Source organism: Oncorhynchus mykiss, chromosome 15 (genome assembly GCF_013265735.2).
Source record: "Oncorhynchus mykiss isolate Arlee chromosome 15, USDA_OmykA_1.1, whole genome shotgun sequence".
In the NCBI taxonomy this organism is placed as follows: Eukaryota; Metazoa; Chordata; class Actinopteri; order Salmoniformes; family Salmonidae; genus Oncorhynchus; species Oncorhynchus mykiss.
Window position 1 is genome coordinate 1084779 of NC_048579.1, and position 16907 is coordinate 1101685.

The window sequence follows — 16907 nt, forward strand, 5'->3', positions numbered from 1 at the left end:
CCTAACCCTAACTCTAACCTCTAACCTCTAACCCTAACCCTAATTCTAACCTCTAACCCTAACCCTAAACCTAACCCTAAACCTAACCCAACACTGGACGCCCTAACCCTAACCCAACACTGGATGCCCTAACCCTAACCCTAACCTCTAACCTCTAACCTCTAACCCTAACCCTAACTATAACCTCTAACCCTAACCCTGACCCTAACCCAACACTGGACGCCTTAACCCTAACTCTAACCTCTAACCCTAACCCAACATTGGATGCCTTAACCCTAACCTCTAACCTCTAACCCTAACCCAACACTGGACGCCTTAACCCTAACTCTAACCTCTAACCCTAACCCAACATTGGATGCCTTAACCCTAACCTCTAACCTCTAACCCTAACCCAACACTGGACGCCCTAACCCTAACCCTAACCCAACACTGGACGCCCTAACCTCTAACCCTAACCCAACTCTGGATGCCTTAACCCTAACCTCTAACCTCTAACCCTAACCCAACACTGGACGCCCTAACCCTAACCTCTAACCCTAACCCTAACCCTAACCTCTAACCTCTAACCTCTAACCCTAACCTCTAACCTCTAACCCTAACCCTGTTGAGGGGGGGTTAAGTGTTTTACTCAAGGGTACAAAGGCAGGCAAAGGCATCTAGGATTTGATACCAGCAGTCTTCCGGTTGCCAGCTCACTTCCCGTCAGATTTCTCCCCTCCAGTTGCTGGCTCACCTCTCTAACCACGAGGCTACCTGCCACCCAGTAGTAATGTATTGTAGTGTATTCTTCTTACCTGCCAGGATATGAATGGTTCCATCTTGAATGTGGACAGGGTGGTGAGTCCAGCTAGGAAGCAGAGCCAGCGCAGTTTAACCAGAGAAATACTGTAGAGCAGCACACAGTGGGACAGGATCAGAGTGGTGTAGGTCCAACCCATAGTGACCAGCACCGCCAGGGTACCGTAACACAGGTACATCAGGCTCCTATGCTGTGGACAGACAGACAGACAGGGGTACCATAACACAGGTACATCAGGCTCCTATGCTGTGGATAGACAGACAGACAGACAGGGGTACCATAACACAGGTACATCAGGCTCCTATGCTGTGGACAGACAGACAGACAGACAGACAGACAGACAGACAGACAGACAGACAGACAGACAGACAGACAGACAGAATCAACATGTACAACCGGGACCTATGATGTGGACAGACAGACAGGCTGTCCTTGATTCAGTCCTCTGTGTACATCATGATATTGGGTGTAGGTACCTTGATTCCGTCCTTGATGTGATGCACCAATTAGAAACTGTTTTCTCTTTTCTCCAAGGTCGTAAGTATACACAGAGACAAATCTATGGACAGATCTTTATGTACTGTAAACGTATGGATATATGTATATTTCTGAAGAGCCTTGTCCTCTATAGAATGAGTTTGCTGACAGGGCAGTCACACAGACACAACCAAGTTATCTCTCTCCCTCCCTCCCTCCCTCCCTCCCTCCCTCCCTCCCTCCCTCCCTCCCTCCCTCCCTCCCTTCCTTCCTTCCTTCCTTCCTCCCTCCCTCCCTCCCTCCCTCCCTCCCTCCCTCCCTCCCTCCCTCTCTCCCTCCCTCCCTCCACCTGTCCCCTCCCATCACTAAGTATCTAAAGATATTAAAAGCTACTGTACAATGTAGCATGGCTTTGGAGGGTGACAAAACTGGTTCCAAAGGATGATGAAGCTGATATTCTTAACTGGTAAGATGATGCCAGTGTCCTAAATGGTACTCTATTCCCTACATAGGGCACTACATTCGACCATGTTGGATACAGAGTTGCAGATGTAAATCCACCTGTGGAGCCAGCATGGAGCAGATCTTAGCGAAGATCACATGACCAGACAGGGCGAAGAGGATGTGGTCCCGGAACGTAGAGAACCACATCACCCACTCAAAGTCAGCCGTATCCTGCAGCCAGATAAAATAGAGTCTCAGTCATATCAGAGGATGATTTGGATCTTAGTTGTTACTAACATATAAAAGGTCCACAAGTCAGCCTGAATCTAAAGCATTCCTCTCACCATCCTCCTGCCGAAGTAGTACCATCCTGGTGTCACGCTGGACTTGAACGTCTTTCTGTTTGCATTCGCTGGAAAAATAATACTTTGATTAGCTTAGATTTTCAGTTAGAAAAATGTGACAAAAAAATCCATTCCGTAATGCTTAGGACCGTGTGTGTGTGTGTGTGTGTGTGTGTGTGTGTGTGTGTGTGTGTGTGTGTGTGTGTGTGTGTGTGTGTGTGTGTGTGTGTGTGTGTGTGTGTGTGTGTGTGTGTGTGTGTGTGTGTGTGTGTGTGTGTGTGTGTGTGTGTGTGTGTGTGTGTGTGTGTGTGTGTGTGTGTGTGCGTGTGTGTGTGTATACTTACAGCTGGACACATCAAAGATCCAGCTGGCAGCCCACAACAAGCCCAGATAGACCACTGTGTTATAGAAGTACAGCTCATATCTGGGCAGGGCTGCCTTGATCCCCATGGTGACCGATCAGCTGGTGGAACCCACACACTCAGAACCTGGTGGGTAGGGACAGACACCCTCCACTCAGAAGGGACCTGCAGAGGTGGAACAATCACTAACATCAGTTAACATCAGTTAACATCACTATCATTGGTTAACATCAGTTAACATCACTAACATCACTAACATCAGTTAACATCACTAACATCAGGACTGTTTTGATCAAGTGGACTGGATTATATTCCGGGTTGCCTCTGAGAATAGCATTGATGATTACACTGACTCAGTCACTAGGTTCATCAGGAAGTGTATAGAGGATGTTGTACCCACTGTGACGATAGCACCGATCCAAACCAAAAAACATGGATAGAAGGGCAGCATTCGCACAAAACTGAAAGAGCGAACAAGGGGACTGAGAACATGGTTGGGTACAAACAGTCCAGTTATGCCATTTGAAAGGCAAATAAAGAGGCAAAACATCAGTACAGAGACAAAGTGGAGATGCAATTCAATGGCTCGGACACTAGACGTATGTGGCAAAGACTCTAGACCATCACAGATTATAAAGGGAAAACCAGCCACCGATGTCTTGCTCCCGGACAAGCTAAACACCTTCTTCGTCCACTTTGAGGAAAACATAATGCTGCCATCAAGGGCCACCACCTCTCTCGAGGACTGTGAGCTCTCGTTCTCCGTGGCCGACGTGAGTAAGATATTTAAGATTGTTACCCCTCGCAAGGCTGCTGGCCCAGATGGCATCCCTAGCCGCGTCCTCAGAGTATGGCAGACCAGCTGACTGGAGTATTTACAAACATATTCGATCTCTCCCTATCCAGGTCTGTCATCCCCACTTGCTTCAAGACGTCCACCATTGTTTCCGGTACCCAAGCAATCGAATTACAGACTCAAAATGGCCAGAAACAAAGACCTTTCTTCTGAAACTCGTCAGTCTATTCCTGTTCTGAGAAATGAAAACTATTCCATGTGAGAAATTGCCAAGAAACTGAAGATCTCGTATAACGCTGTGTACTACTCCCTTCACAGAACAGCACAAACTGACCCTAACCAGAATAGAAAGAGGAGTGGGAGGTCCTGGTGCACAACTGAGCAAGAGGACAAGTACATTAGCGCGTCTAGTTCGAGAAACAGTCGCCTCAAGTCCTCAACTGGTAGCGTTATTAAATAGTACACGCAAAACACCAGTATCAACATCAACATGGAAGAGGTGACTCAGGGATGCTGGCCTTCTAGGCAGAGTTTCTCTGTCCAGTGTCTGTGTTCTTTTGCCCATCTTAAGCTTTTATTTTTATTGGCCAGTCTGAGAAATGGCATCCCGGAGTCGCCTTTTCACTGTTGACGTTGAGACTGGTGTTTTGCACGTACTATTTAATGAAGCTGCCAATTGAGGACTTGTGAGGCATCTGTTTCTCAAACTAGACACTCTAATATACTCTTCTTGCTCATTTGTGCACCGGGGCCTCCGACTGCTTTTTATTCTGGTTAGAGCCAGTTTGCCGAGACCAAGAGGTTGATAAAAAGGCCATCAGACTGTTGAACAGCCATCACTGGCCAACCACCGCCCGGTACTCTGCCCAGCACCTTAGAGACATTGAACACTGGGCACTTTAACAATGTTTACATGCTGTTTTACCCACTTTATAAAAAGAAACATCCCTTTTTCAGGACCCTGTCTTTCAAAGATAATTCGTAGAAATCCAAATAACTTCACAAATCTTCATTGTAAAGGGTTTAAACACTGTTTCCCATGCTTGTTCAATGAACCATAAACAATTAATGAACATGCACCTGTGGAACGGTCATTAAGACCTTAACAGCGTACAGACGGTAGGCAATTAAGGTCACAGTTATGAAAACTTAGGACACTAAAGAGGCCTTTCTACTGACTCTGAAAAACACCAAAAGAAAGATGTCCAGGATCCCTGCTTATCTGCATGAACGTGCCTTAGGCATGCTGCAAGGAGGCATGGGGACTGCAGATGTGTCCAGGGCAATACATTTCAATGTCTGTGCTGTGAGACACCTAAGACGGAGATAGAGGGAGACAGGACGGAAAGCTGATCGTCCTCGCAGTTTCAGACCACATGTAACAACACCTGCACGGGATCGGTACATCCGAACATCACACCTGAGGGACAGGTACAGGATGGCAACAACAATTGCCAGAAACGCACAATCCCTCCATCAGTGCTCAGACTGTCCGCAATAGGCTGAGAGAGGCTGGACTGAGGGCTTGTAGGCCTGTTGTAAGGCAGATCCTCACCAGACATCACCGGTAACACCGTCGCTAATGGTCACCAACCCACCGTCGCCGGACCAGACAGGACTGGCAAAAAGTTATCTTCTCTGATGCATCACGGTTTTGTCTCACCAGGGGTTTTGGTCGGATTTGCGTTTATCGTCGAAGGAGCGTTACACCGAGGCCTGTACTCTGGAGCGGGATCGATTTGGAGGTGGAGGGTCCGTCATGATGTGTCACAGCATCATCGGACTGAGCTTGTTGTCATTGCAGGTAGTCTCAATGCTGTGCGTTACATGGAAGACCTCCTCCTCCCTCATGTGGTACCCTTCCTGCAGGCTCATCCTGACATGACCCTCCAGCATGACAATGCCACCAGCCAAACTGCTCATTCTGTGTGTGATTTCCTGCAAGACAGGATTGTCAGTGTTCTGCCATGGCCAGTGAAGAGCCTGGATCTCAATCCCATTGAGCATGTCTGGGACTTGTTATATCGGAGGGTGAGGGCTAGGGCCATTCCCCCCAGAAATGTCTGGGAACATGCAGGTTCCTTGGTGAAGAGTGGGGTAACATCTCACAGCAAGAATTGGCAAATCTGGTCCAGTCCATGAGGAGGAGATGCACTGCAGTACTTAATGCAGCTGCTGGCCACACCAGATACTAACTGTTACTGTTGATTTTGACCCCCCTTTGTTCAGGGACACATTAAACCATTTATGTTAGTCACATGTCTGTGGAACATGTTCAGTTTATGTCTCAGTTGTTGAATCTTGTTATGTTCATACACATTTTTACACATGTTAAGTTTGCTGAAAATAATTGTTATGTACAGGATGTACTGTATTCTAGTCTGTCCTTATGTCTGATGAGTCCACATTAGATGGACATTAGACTGGTGGAAATCTGTCCTTAGGTCTGATGAGTCCACATTAGATGGACATTAGACTGGTGGAAATCTGTCCTTAGGTCTGATGAGTCCACATTAGAGATGTTTGTTTACAACCGCCATGTCTTTGAGAGGCAGAGTAGGTGAACGGATGATTACCACATGTGTGGTTCCAACTGTGAAGTATGAAGGAGGAGGTGTTATGGTGTGGGGGTGCTTTGCTGGTGACACTGTCTGTGATTTATTTACAATTCAAGGCACACTTAACCAGCATGCTGACACAGCATTCTGCAGCGATATGCCATCCTAACTGGTTTGCGCTTAGTGGGACTATCATTTGTTTTTCAACAGGACAATGACCCAACACACCTCCAGGCTGTGTATGGGCTATTTGACCAAGAAGGAGAGTGATGGAGTGCTGCATCACCCAAACTCAACCCAATTGAGATGGTTTGGGATGAATTGGACCGCAGAGTGAAGAAAAAGCAGTCAACAAGTGCTCAGCATATGTGGGAACTACTTCAAGACTGTTGGAAAAGCATTCCATGTGAAGCTGCTTGAGAGAATGCCAAGTGTGAAAAGCTGTCATCAAGGCAAAGGGTGGCTACGTTGAAGAATCTAAAATATAAAATATATTTTGATTTGTTTAACACTTTTTTGGTTACTACATGATTCCATATATGTTATTTCATAGTTTTAATGTCTTCACTATTATTCTACAATGTAGAAGATAGTAAAAATAAAGACAAACCCTGCAATGAGTAGGTGTGTCTAAACTATTGACTGGTCCTGTATATCTATTCCAGACTCTTATATTTGTAACTTTGTGCATTCAGTGTGTATTGTTATTGTGTTGATATATATTATTGCTCTATTGGAGCTAGAAACATTAGCATTTCACAGCATCTGCGATAACAAGTTACTTTGATATGATTTGAACATCTGTAAATCTGTGTAGGCGACCAATAAACGTTGATTGAATTGGACTTCCTCTTTCCTAAACCTTTTCTGACCTTAGGGCTCTATTCAATCCGTATAAATTCAGCTTCATAGTGAAATTGACAATTATTGGCAATGTTCCCGTGGTTTCGGAGACTACTGTACATTCACGGTAAATGCTGCATATGTCAGCTCAATGGGAAATTACCTTCACATTTCTAGCGGGCAATCTGTAACGCTTCAGTGACCCCGATTGAATAGAGGCATGAGTCTCTCTCACTCTCTCAAAGTGAACAAATGTCACATTGTAGCTCAGCTATCTGTAAAGCTAGCAATTCTCTCTGGTAGCACCAGCCCCATGTCGTCAACAGGCTAGGTTTGTGTCCCAAATGGCAGCCTATTTCCTAAAGGTCTTGGTCAAAAGTAGTGCACTAAATATGGAATAGTGTCCCATTTGAGATGCAGTCAGGCCTGTTCTATAGTTACCACTGTTTCAATCAGAGTCAGATATCAATGTGATGGAGCGGCAGGCTATGACTTAAAAATAGTCCCTAGCCCTCCAGTTTACATTCAGGTCAGTGTCACGTTTGGACAAACTACTGTATTTGGCTGCAGTACTAGTAGACTAATGACTACTGTATTCACAGTAACTCTCCCTCTCTGAGTCATAAAAAGCGGTCATTTATATACACTAGTGTTATCAGAGATAGCAGAGAACCTAGAGACCTCCCTCTTTCTCTGGAATTATATACAGTAGTGTCATCACAGATGGTAGAGAACCTAGAGACCTCTCTCTTTCTCTGGAATTATATACACTAGTGTTATCAGAGATAGCAGAGAACCTAGAGACCTCTCCCTCTTTCTCTGGAATTATATACAGTAGTGTTATTAGAGATGGCAGAGAACCTAGAGACCTCTCTCTCTTTCTCTGGAATTATATACAGTAGTGTTATCAGAGATTGTAGAGAACCCAGAGACCTCTCTCTCTTTCTCTGGAAGTATATACAGTAGTGTTATCAGAAATGGTAGAGAACCTAGAGACCTCTCTCTTTCTCTGGAATTATATACAGTAGTGTTATTAGAGATAGCAGAGAACCTAGAGACCTCTCTCTTTCTCTGGAATTATATACAGTAGTGTTATTAGATACGTCCTTTCATGGGCAACGTTAGCTAGTTAACATTAGCTTTCTACATCTAGCTACATATTGAACTTCCATCCTCTCAGTCCAGGGGCACAATGTATTTTACGGGTAGATCAGAATCACTGATGGACATTTTAGCTAGCTAGCTTTTGATAGCTAATTTGTCCTGGGAGATGAACATCGGGTTGTTATTTTACCTTGACATGCATATGGTCCGATGTACAGCACTTCTTCCTCCATTTAGATGTTGTGTAGATACTAGATCATATTACCATATTATTACTCCAAGATACTGATCACTTGTCAATGTTTGTCCAGACACAGGACGGATAGGCTGTCATCAGCTTTATATCTGACTGGACCTTTAATATAATGTCTTTGAACATGGTTCATGTGTATCTAGAAGGAGAGGAACAACGGGACAGACAAGGACTCTGAGAGGTCATCTATTCCTATACAGCAGCTGTTGCCTATTTGGAGCTAACTGCTGAACATTTCTGACACTGATTTGTTATATATATATAGACTACCATTCAAAAGTTTGGGGTCACTTAGAAATGTCCTTGTTTTTGAAAGAAAGGCATATTTTTTGTCCATTAAAATAACATCAAATTGATCAGAAAGACAGTGTGTACATTGTTAATGTTGTAAATGACTACTGTAGCTGGAAATGGCTGATTTTTTATGGAATTTCTATATAGGCGTACAGAGGCCCATTATCAGCAACCATCACTCCTGTGTTCCAATGACACGTTGTGTTAGCTAATCCAAGTTTATAATTTTAAAAGGCTAATTGATCATTAGAAAACCCTTTTGTAATTATGTTAGCACAGCTGAAAACTGTTGTTCTGGTTAAAGAAGCAATAAAACGGGCCTTCTTTAGACTAGTTGAGTATCTGGAGCATCAGAATTTGCGGTTTCGATTACAGACTCAAAATGGACAGAAACAAATACCTTTTTTCTGAAACTCGTCAGTCTATTCTTGTTCTGAGAAATGAAGGCTATTCCATGTGAGAAATTGCCAAGAAAATTAAGATCTCGTACAACGCTGTGTACTACTCCCTTCACAGAAAAGCGCAAACTGGCTCTAACCAGAAAAGAAAGAGGAGTGGGAGGCACCGGTGCACAACTGAGCAAGAGGACAAGTACATTAGAGCGTCTAGTTCGAGAAACAGACGCCTCACAAGTCCTCAACTGGCAGCTTCATTAAATAGTACCTGCAAAACACCAGTCTCAACGTCAACAGTGAAGAGGCGACTCCGGGATGCTGGCCTTCTAGGCAGAGTTGCAAAGTGAAAAGCTATATCTCAGACTGGCCAATAAAAATTAAATATTAAGATGGGCAAAATAACACAGACACTTGACAGAGGAAGATTGGGAAAAAGTGTTATGTACAGACGAATCTAAGTTTGAGGTTTTCGGATCACAAAGAAGAACATTCGTGAGACGTAGAAAAAATGAAAAGATGGGGGGAGGAGTGACGTCATCTGTCAAGCATGGTGGAGGCAATGTGATGGTCTGGGGGTGCTTTGGTGGTGGTAAAGTGGGAGATTTGTACAGGGTAAAAGGAGATGGTCTGGGGTTGCTTTGGTGGTGGTAAAGTGGGAGATTTGTACAGGGTAAAAGGAGATGGTCTGGGGGTGCTTTGGTGGTGGTAAAGTGGGAGATTTGTACAGGGTAAAAGGAGATGGTCTGGGGGTGCTTTGGTGGTGGTAAAGTGGGAGATTTGTACAGGGTAAAAGGAGATGGTCTGGGGGTGCTTTGGTGGTGGTAAAGTGGGAGATTTGTACAGGGTAAAAGGAGATGGTCTGGGGGTGCTTTGGTGGTGGTAAAGTGGGAGATTTGTAAAAGGGATCTTGAAGAAGTAAAGCTATTACTCTATTTTGCAACGCCATGCCAGACCCTGTGGACGGTCCTTAATTGGAGACAATTTTCTCCTACAACAGGACAATGACCCAAAGCACAGCTCCAAACTATGCAAGAACTATTTAGGGAAGAAGCAGTCAGCTGGTATTCTGTCTATAATGGAGTGGCCAGCACAGTCACCGGATCTCAACCCTATTGAGCTGTTGTGGGAGCAGCTTGACCGTATGGTACGTAAGAAGCGCCCATCAAGCCAATCCAACTTGTGGGAGGAAGCATGGGGTGAAATCTCTCCAGATTTCCTCAACAAATTGACAACTGTAATTGCTGCAAAAGTAGCATTCTTTGACGAAAGCAAAGTTTGAAGGACACAATTATTATTTTCATTAAAAATCATTACTTATAACCTTGTCAACGTCTTGACTATATTTCCTATTCATTTTGCAACTCATTTCATGTATGTTTTCATGGAAAACAAGGACATTTCTAAGTGACCCAAAACGTTTAAACGGTGGTGTATGTTCATTACATTGATTATTAGTGCTTTTTTGGTCTCAAATGACATTGTAACATATATGGAACTGCCTGAACTGCTAAACCAAGTGTTTACGATCTGAACATATAACTAAATGCTTTTATGAAACTCTATTTAAACGCGTCAAGGCATTTAGAATTTCAATGCAAACGCGTCAGTGTTTAGATTGTAAACAACAAAACATGTAGCAATTTTTAAACACATGAACACATTTATTCAGCACAAGGCATTTTAAACACTAAATACTGGGGGTGTTGTTTTAACACTGTAGGGTATAAAGCTGTATTTGCGTATTTCCAAGCTTCCCTTTCGAGTGAATGTGAGAGATACCCACCCATGACTGTGTTTGTTAGTGACAGAGTCATGGTTGTTGCATTTAGTAAGATCTACTCCGGAAGCCTTTTATCAGAAACCGTCTAAGTGAATGTCTTTCAAAAAAAAGTTAACCTTTTATGACCACATATTAGACAGGTCATAAGGCCTTTAGTTATGGACTAGTTAGTCTTTAGTTATGGTCTAGTTATCCTCAGTCTTTAGTTATAGACTAGTTAGTCTTTAGTTATGACCTAGTTATCCTCAGTCTTTAGTTATGGACTAGTTATCCTCAGTCTTTAGTTATGGACTAGTTATCCCCAGTCTTTAGTTATGGACTAGTTATCCTCAGTCTTTAGTTATGGACTAGTTATCCTCAGTCTTTAGTTATAGACTAGTTAGTCTTTAGTTATGACCTAGTTATCCTCAGTCTTTAGTTATGGACTAGTTATCCTCAGTCTTTAGTTATGGACTAGTTATCCTCAGTCTTTAGTTGTGACCTAGTTATTCTCAGTCTTTAGTTATGGACTAGTTATCCTCAGTCTTTAGTTGTGACCTAGTTATTCTCAGTCTTTAGTTATGGACTAGTTAGTCTTTAGTTATGGACTAGTTATCCTCAGTCTTTAGTTGTGACCTAGTTATTCTCAGTCTTTAGTTATGGACTTGTCATCCTCAGTCTTTAGTTGTGACCTAGTTATCCTCAGTCTTTAGTTGTGACCTAGTTATCCTCAGTCTTTAGTTATGGACTTGTCATCCTCAGTCTTTAGTTATGGACTTGTCATCCTCAGTCTTTAGTTGTGACCTAGTTATCCTCAGTCTTTAGTTGTGACCTAGTTATCCTCAGTCTTTAGTTATGGACTAGTTAGTCTTTAGTTATGACCTAGTCATCCTCAGTCTTTAGTTGTGACCTAGTTATCCTCAGTCTTTAGTTGTGACCTAGTTATCCTCAGTCTTTAGTTATGGACTAGTTATCCTCAGTCTTTAGTTATGGACTAGTTAGTCTTTAGTTATGACCTAGTCATCCTCAGTCTTTAGTTGTGACCTAGTCATCCTCAGTCTTTAGTTGTGACCTAGTTATCCTCAGTCTTTAGTTATGGACTAGTTATCCCCAGTCTTTAGTTGTGACCTAGTTATCCTCAGTCTTTAGTTATGACCTAGTTATCCTCAGTCTTTAGTTGTGACCTAGTTATTCTCAGTCTTTAGTTATGGACTAGTTATCCCCAGTCTTTAGTTGTGACCTAGTTATCCTCAGTCTTTAGTTATGGACTAGTTATCCTCAGTCTTTAGTTATGGACTAGTTATCCTCAGTCTTTAGTTGTGACCTAGTTATCCTCAGTCTTTAGTTATGGACTAGTTATCCTCAGTCTTTAGTTATGGACTAGTTATCCTCAGTCTTTAGTTATGGACTAGTTATCCTCAGTCTTTAGTTATGGACTTGTCATCCTCAGTCTTTAGTTGTGACCTAGTTATCCTCAGTCTTTAGTTATGGACTAGTTAGTCTTTAGTTATGACCTAGTCATCCTCAGTCTTTAGTTGTGACCTAGTCATCCTCAGTCTTTAGTTGTGACCTAGTTATCCTCAGTCTTTAGTTATGGACTAGTTATCCCCAGTCTTTAGTTGTGACCTAGTTATCCTCAGTCTTTAGTTATGGACTAGTTATCCTCAGTCTTTAGTTATGGACTAGTTATCCCCAGTCTTTAGTTATGACCTAGTTATCCTCAGTCTTTAGTTGTGACCTAGTCATCCTCAGTCTTTAGTTGTGACCTAGTTATCCTCAGTCTTTAGTTATGGACTAGTTATCCCCAGTCTTTAGTTGTGACCTAGTTATCCTCAGTCTTTAGTTATGACCTAGTTATCCTCAGTCTTTAGTTGTGACCTAGTTATCCTCAGTCTTTAGTTGTGACCTAGTTATTCTCAGTCTTTAGTTATGGACTAGTTATCCTCAGTCTTTAGTTGTGACCTAGTTATTCTCAGTCTTTAGTTATGGACTTGTTATCCTCAGTCTTTAGTTATGGACTAGTTATCCTCAGTCTTTAGTTATGGACTAGTTATCCTCAGTCTTTAGTTATGGACTAGTTATCCTCAGTCTTTAGTTATGGACTAGTTATCCTCAGTCTTTAGTTATGACCTAGTTATTCTCAGTCTTTAGTTATGGACTAGTTATCCTCAGTCTTTAGTTATGGACTAGTTATCCTCAGTCTTTAGTTGTGACCTAGTTATCCTCAGTCTTTAGTTATGACCTAGTTATCCTCAGTCTTTAGTTGTGACCTAGTTATCCTCAGTCTTTAGTTATGGACTAGTTATCCTCAGTCTTTAGTTATGGACTAGTTATCCTCAGTCTTTAGTTATGGACTAGTTATCCTCAGTCTTTAGTTATGGACTAGTTATCCTCAGTCTTTAGTTGTGACCTAGTTATCCTCAGTCTTTAGTTATGGACTAGTTATCCTCAGTCTTTAGTTATGGACTAGTTATCCTCAGTCTTTAGTTATGGACTTGTCATCCTCAGTCTTTAGTTGTGACCTAGTTATCCTCAGTCTTTAGTTGTGACCTAGTTATCCTCAGTCTTTAGTTATGGACTTGTCATCCTCAGTCTTTAGTTGTGACCTAGTTATCCTCAGTCTTTAGTTATGGACTAGTTATCCTCAGTCTTTAGTTATGGACTTGTCATCCTCAGTCTTTAGTTGTGACCTAGTTATCCTCAGTCTTTAGTTATGGACTAGTTATCCTCCGTCTTTAGTTATGGACTTGTCATCCTCAGTCTTTAGTTATGGACTAGTTGTCCTCAGTCTTTAGTTATGGACTAGTTATCCTCAGTCTTTAGTTGTGACCTAGTTATTCTCAGTCTTTAGTTGTGACCTAGTTATTCTCAGTCTTTAGTTATGACCTAGTTATCCTCAGTCTTTAGTTGTGACCTAGTCATCCTCAGTCTTTAGTTATGGACTAGTTATCCTCAGTCTTTAGTTATGGACTTGTCATCCTCAGTCTTTAGTTGTGACCTAGTCATCCTCAGTCTTTAGTTGTGACCTAGTTATCCTCAGTCTTTATTTATGGACTAGTTAGTCTTTAGTTATGACCTAGTCATCCTCAGTCTTTAGTTGTGACCTAGTTATCCTCAGTCTTTAGTTATGGACTAGTTAGTCTTTAGTTATGACCTAGTCATCCTCAGTCTTTAGTTGTGACCTAGTTATCCTCAGTCTTTAGTTATGGACTAGTTATCCTCAGTCTTTAGTTATGGACTAGTTATCCTCAGTCTTTAGTTATGGACTTGTCATCCTCAGTCTTTAGTTATGGACTTGTCATCCTCAGTCTTTAGTTATGGACTAGTTATCCTCAGTCTTTAGTTATGGACTTGTCATCCTCAGTCTTTAGTTATGGACTAGTTATCCTCAGTCTTTAGTTATGGACTAGTTATCCTCTGTCTTTAGTTGTGACCTAGTTATTCTCAGTCTTTAGTTATGGACTAGTTATCCTCAGTCTTTAGTTATAGACTAGTTAGTCTTTAGTTATGACCTAGTTATCCTCAGTCTTTAGTTATGGACTAGTTATCCTCAGTCTTTAGTTATGGACTTGTCATCCTCAGTCTTTAGTTATGGACTAGTTATCCTCAGTCTTTAGTTATGGACTAGTTATCCTCAGTCTTTAGTTGTGACCTAGTTATTCTCAGTCTTTAGTTATGGACTTGTCATCCTCAGTCTTTAGTTGTGACCTAGTTATCCTCAGTCTTTAGTTGTGACCTAGTTATTCTCAGTCTTTAGTTATGGACTTGTCATCCTCAGTCTTTAGTTGTGACCTAGTTATCCTCAGTCTTTAGTTATGGACTAGTTATCCTCAGTCTTTAGTTGTGACCTAGTCATCCTCAGTCTTTAGTTATGGACTAGTTATCCTCAGTCTTTAGTTGTGACCTAGTTATCCTCAGTCTTTAGTTATGGACTTGTCATCCTCAGTCTTTAGTTGTGACCTAGTTATCCTCAGTCTTTAGTTGTGACCTAGTTATTCTCAGTCTTTAGTTATGGACTTGTCATCCTCAGTCTTTAGTTATGACCTAGTTATCCTAAAAATCCAGGATAAAGGGCCACATCAGAACAAGTCAAAATACACTGGTTTGTGAAGTGATTAGAACTTCCTATCTGAATCCTGCCAAAGAGAGAGTATCCAACAACTGAAATATTTGTATCACCCACAATCTGTACTCATTATTACTGCTATAGCAATTGACTTATCAAACAGTACTAGCTCAACCATCTCAACTGGAACAACCATCTCAGTAATGGGTGCAATAAATCCAACCCCTTTCAGATTGGATTAGTTTTCAGGTGCAATATGTCCAACCCCTTTCAGATTGGATTAGTTTTCAGGTGCAATAAATCCAACCCCTTTCAGATTGGATTAGTTTTCAGGTGCAATAAATCCAACCCCTTTCAGATTGGATTAGTTTTCAGGTGCAATATGTCCAACCCCTTTACAGATTGGATTAGTTTTCAGGTGCAATATGTCCAACCCCTTTCAGATTGGATTAGTTTTCAGGTGCAATATGTCCAACCCCTTTCAGATTGGATTAGTTTTCAGGTGCAATAAATCCAACCCCTTTCAGATTGGATTAGTTTTCAGGTGCAATAAATCCAACCCCTTTCAGATTGGATTAGTTTTCAGGTGCAATATGTCCAACCCCTTTACAGATTGGATTAGTTTTCAGGTGCAATATGTCCAACCCCTTTCAGATTGGATTAGTTTTCAGGTGCAATATGTCCAACCCCTTTACAGATTAGATTATTTTAGAAAAATGTAAGTTATTTATCTTTGTATAGTAAAAGATCAATAAATCAATCAACATACATGATAGATACATGCATACATGATAGATATTAAAACAAACTATTCTAAAAACTAACCTGCAACAAAGCATGCTGGGAAATATGATAATGAGGCCCCTTTCACGTCTTTTTCACTCTAGAAAGTTCATGGTAATTAACTCAATACAGTCAAGTAAAAACAACAACATGCGGTTAAACCTATTTATTGAATCAAATGTCCTGTTCAGTTGTCCTGAAATGTAGATAAGGTGACAGACATTCATAACACTGATCTGAAAAAAAAGCCATGGAAAGTCACATACATTTCTAATGACTAAATACACCAAACAGGACAATGTGAAAATAAACACTAATGTTTAAAATCTGAATATTTTGCAGATGTAGGTGTTATCCTGGTTGGAAACGGACTGGAAAAAGCTGACTATAGTGTTTAATCTAGCATGCTAAACACTTATTGGCTAATATAAATGCTTTATCTTTACGTTTTAAACACTGATATTTAGGTTATGACGTGTCACGTTTCATGGTTTTCCAGTGTAGCCTATTGTATTAGTCGAAGGGTCATTGACTATTGACCAATTTTAGTCTACTTAATATTTTTACTAGGCTACTTTATTCTGCTTGCTAGGAATTAAACATTAAACATGCACATTTGATCTCCATAATGAAAAATGTTGCTGCTATTAAAATCACTTCTCTGTGTTGTTAGCTGGTTAAATGTCACATGGTCATGCATTGCAATTTGTAACCTTATTGCGCTTATAATAGCAACACCTGTTGCGGTACTGACCTTGAGGAGGCAAAGTAGCTGTAACCCCAAACAAGTCAACAAAGTAAATGCAATCCCCCTTAAAACTAAATAAAAAGACCAAATGGAAAATGAAGGTGGGGAAAGAAAGCAGTCTCGTGCATCTGCAGTGTTGTTATCGGTCCAGTGGTGTGGTCGGCGCGCGGGACCACTGACTCCCGGGGAGGAAGCGGACAAAAATTAAAGGTGCGTCTGGATTTATTTATTTTCTCAGAGGGGGCGGACCCGTTTTAGTGCCTGTCACAACAAAATATAGTGGTAACTTAAGCTCACCGTTATATCTGTTGCCCAGTAATATCTCTAAATTAACTATTATTATCTGTCAATTCATCCCGTATCAAATAGATAAAGGTTCATTGGGTTTCCATGACAAGTCCAGGTTATACAGAAGAGCTCTGTTGGTTCTAGAAGTCATAACCAGGATGAGCTGAAACAGGGGAGAGAGGGTCATAGCCAGGATGAGCTGAAACAAGGGAGGGTCATGACCAGGATGAGCTGAAACAGGGGAGAGAGGGTCATAGCCAGGATGAGCTGAAAGAAGGGAGAGAGGGTCATGACCAGGATGAGCTGAAACAATGGAGAGAGGGTCATGACCAGGATGAGCTGAAACAAGGGAGAGAGGGTCATAGCCAGGATGAGCTGAAACAGGGGAGATAGTTTCATAGCCAAGATGTGCTGAAACAGGGGAGATAGTTTCATAGCCAGGATGTGCTGAAACATGGGAGAGAGGGTCATGACCAGGATGAGCTGAAACAGTGGAAAGATGGTCATGACCAGGATGAGCTGAAACAAGGGAGAGAGGGTCAACGCCAGGATCAGCTAAAAATTGAGAGAGAGGGTCATGGCCAGGATGTGCTG

General features: G+C 41.8%; 1 protein-coding gene across 2 annotated transcripts in view; it reads right to left on the minus strand.

The window, feature by feature from the left end:
- Window positions 1–16244, minus strand: part of hhatlb (hedgehog acyltransferase like, b) — a 46060-nt gene extending 29816 nt beyond the window's left edge. For both annotated transcript variants that reach the window (XM_036945627.1, XM_036945628.1), the window contains exons 1-5: window positions 16032–16244; window positions 2409–2591; window positions 2065–2132; window positions 1838–1951; window positions 795–989 (exon numbers count right to left, since the gene is read on the minus strand). In XM_036945627.1, the coding sequence (XP_036801522.1) occupies window positions 795–989; window positions 1838–1951; window positions 2065–2132; window positions 2409–2514 (483 nt within the window). In that variant the 5' untranslated portion in view covers window positions 2515–2591; window positions 16032–16244. The remainder of the gene's footprint in view (window positions 1–794; window positions 990–1837; window positions 1952–2064; window positions 2133–2408; window positions 2592–16031) is intronic.
- Between the last annotated feature and the right edge of the window lie 663 nt (window positions 16245–16907).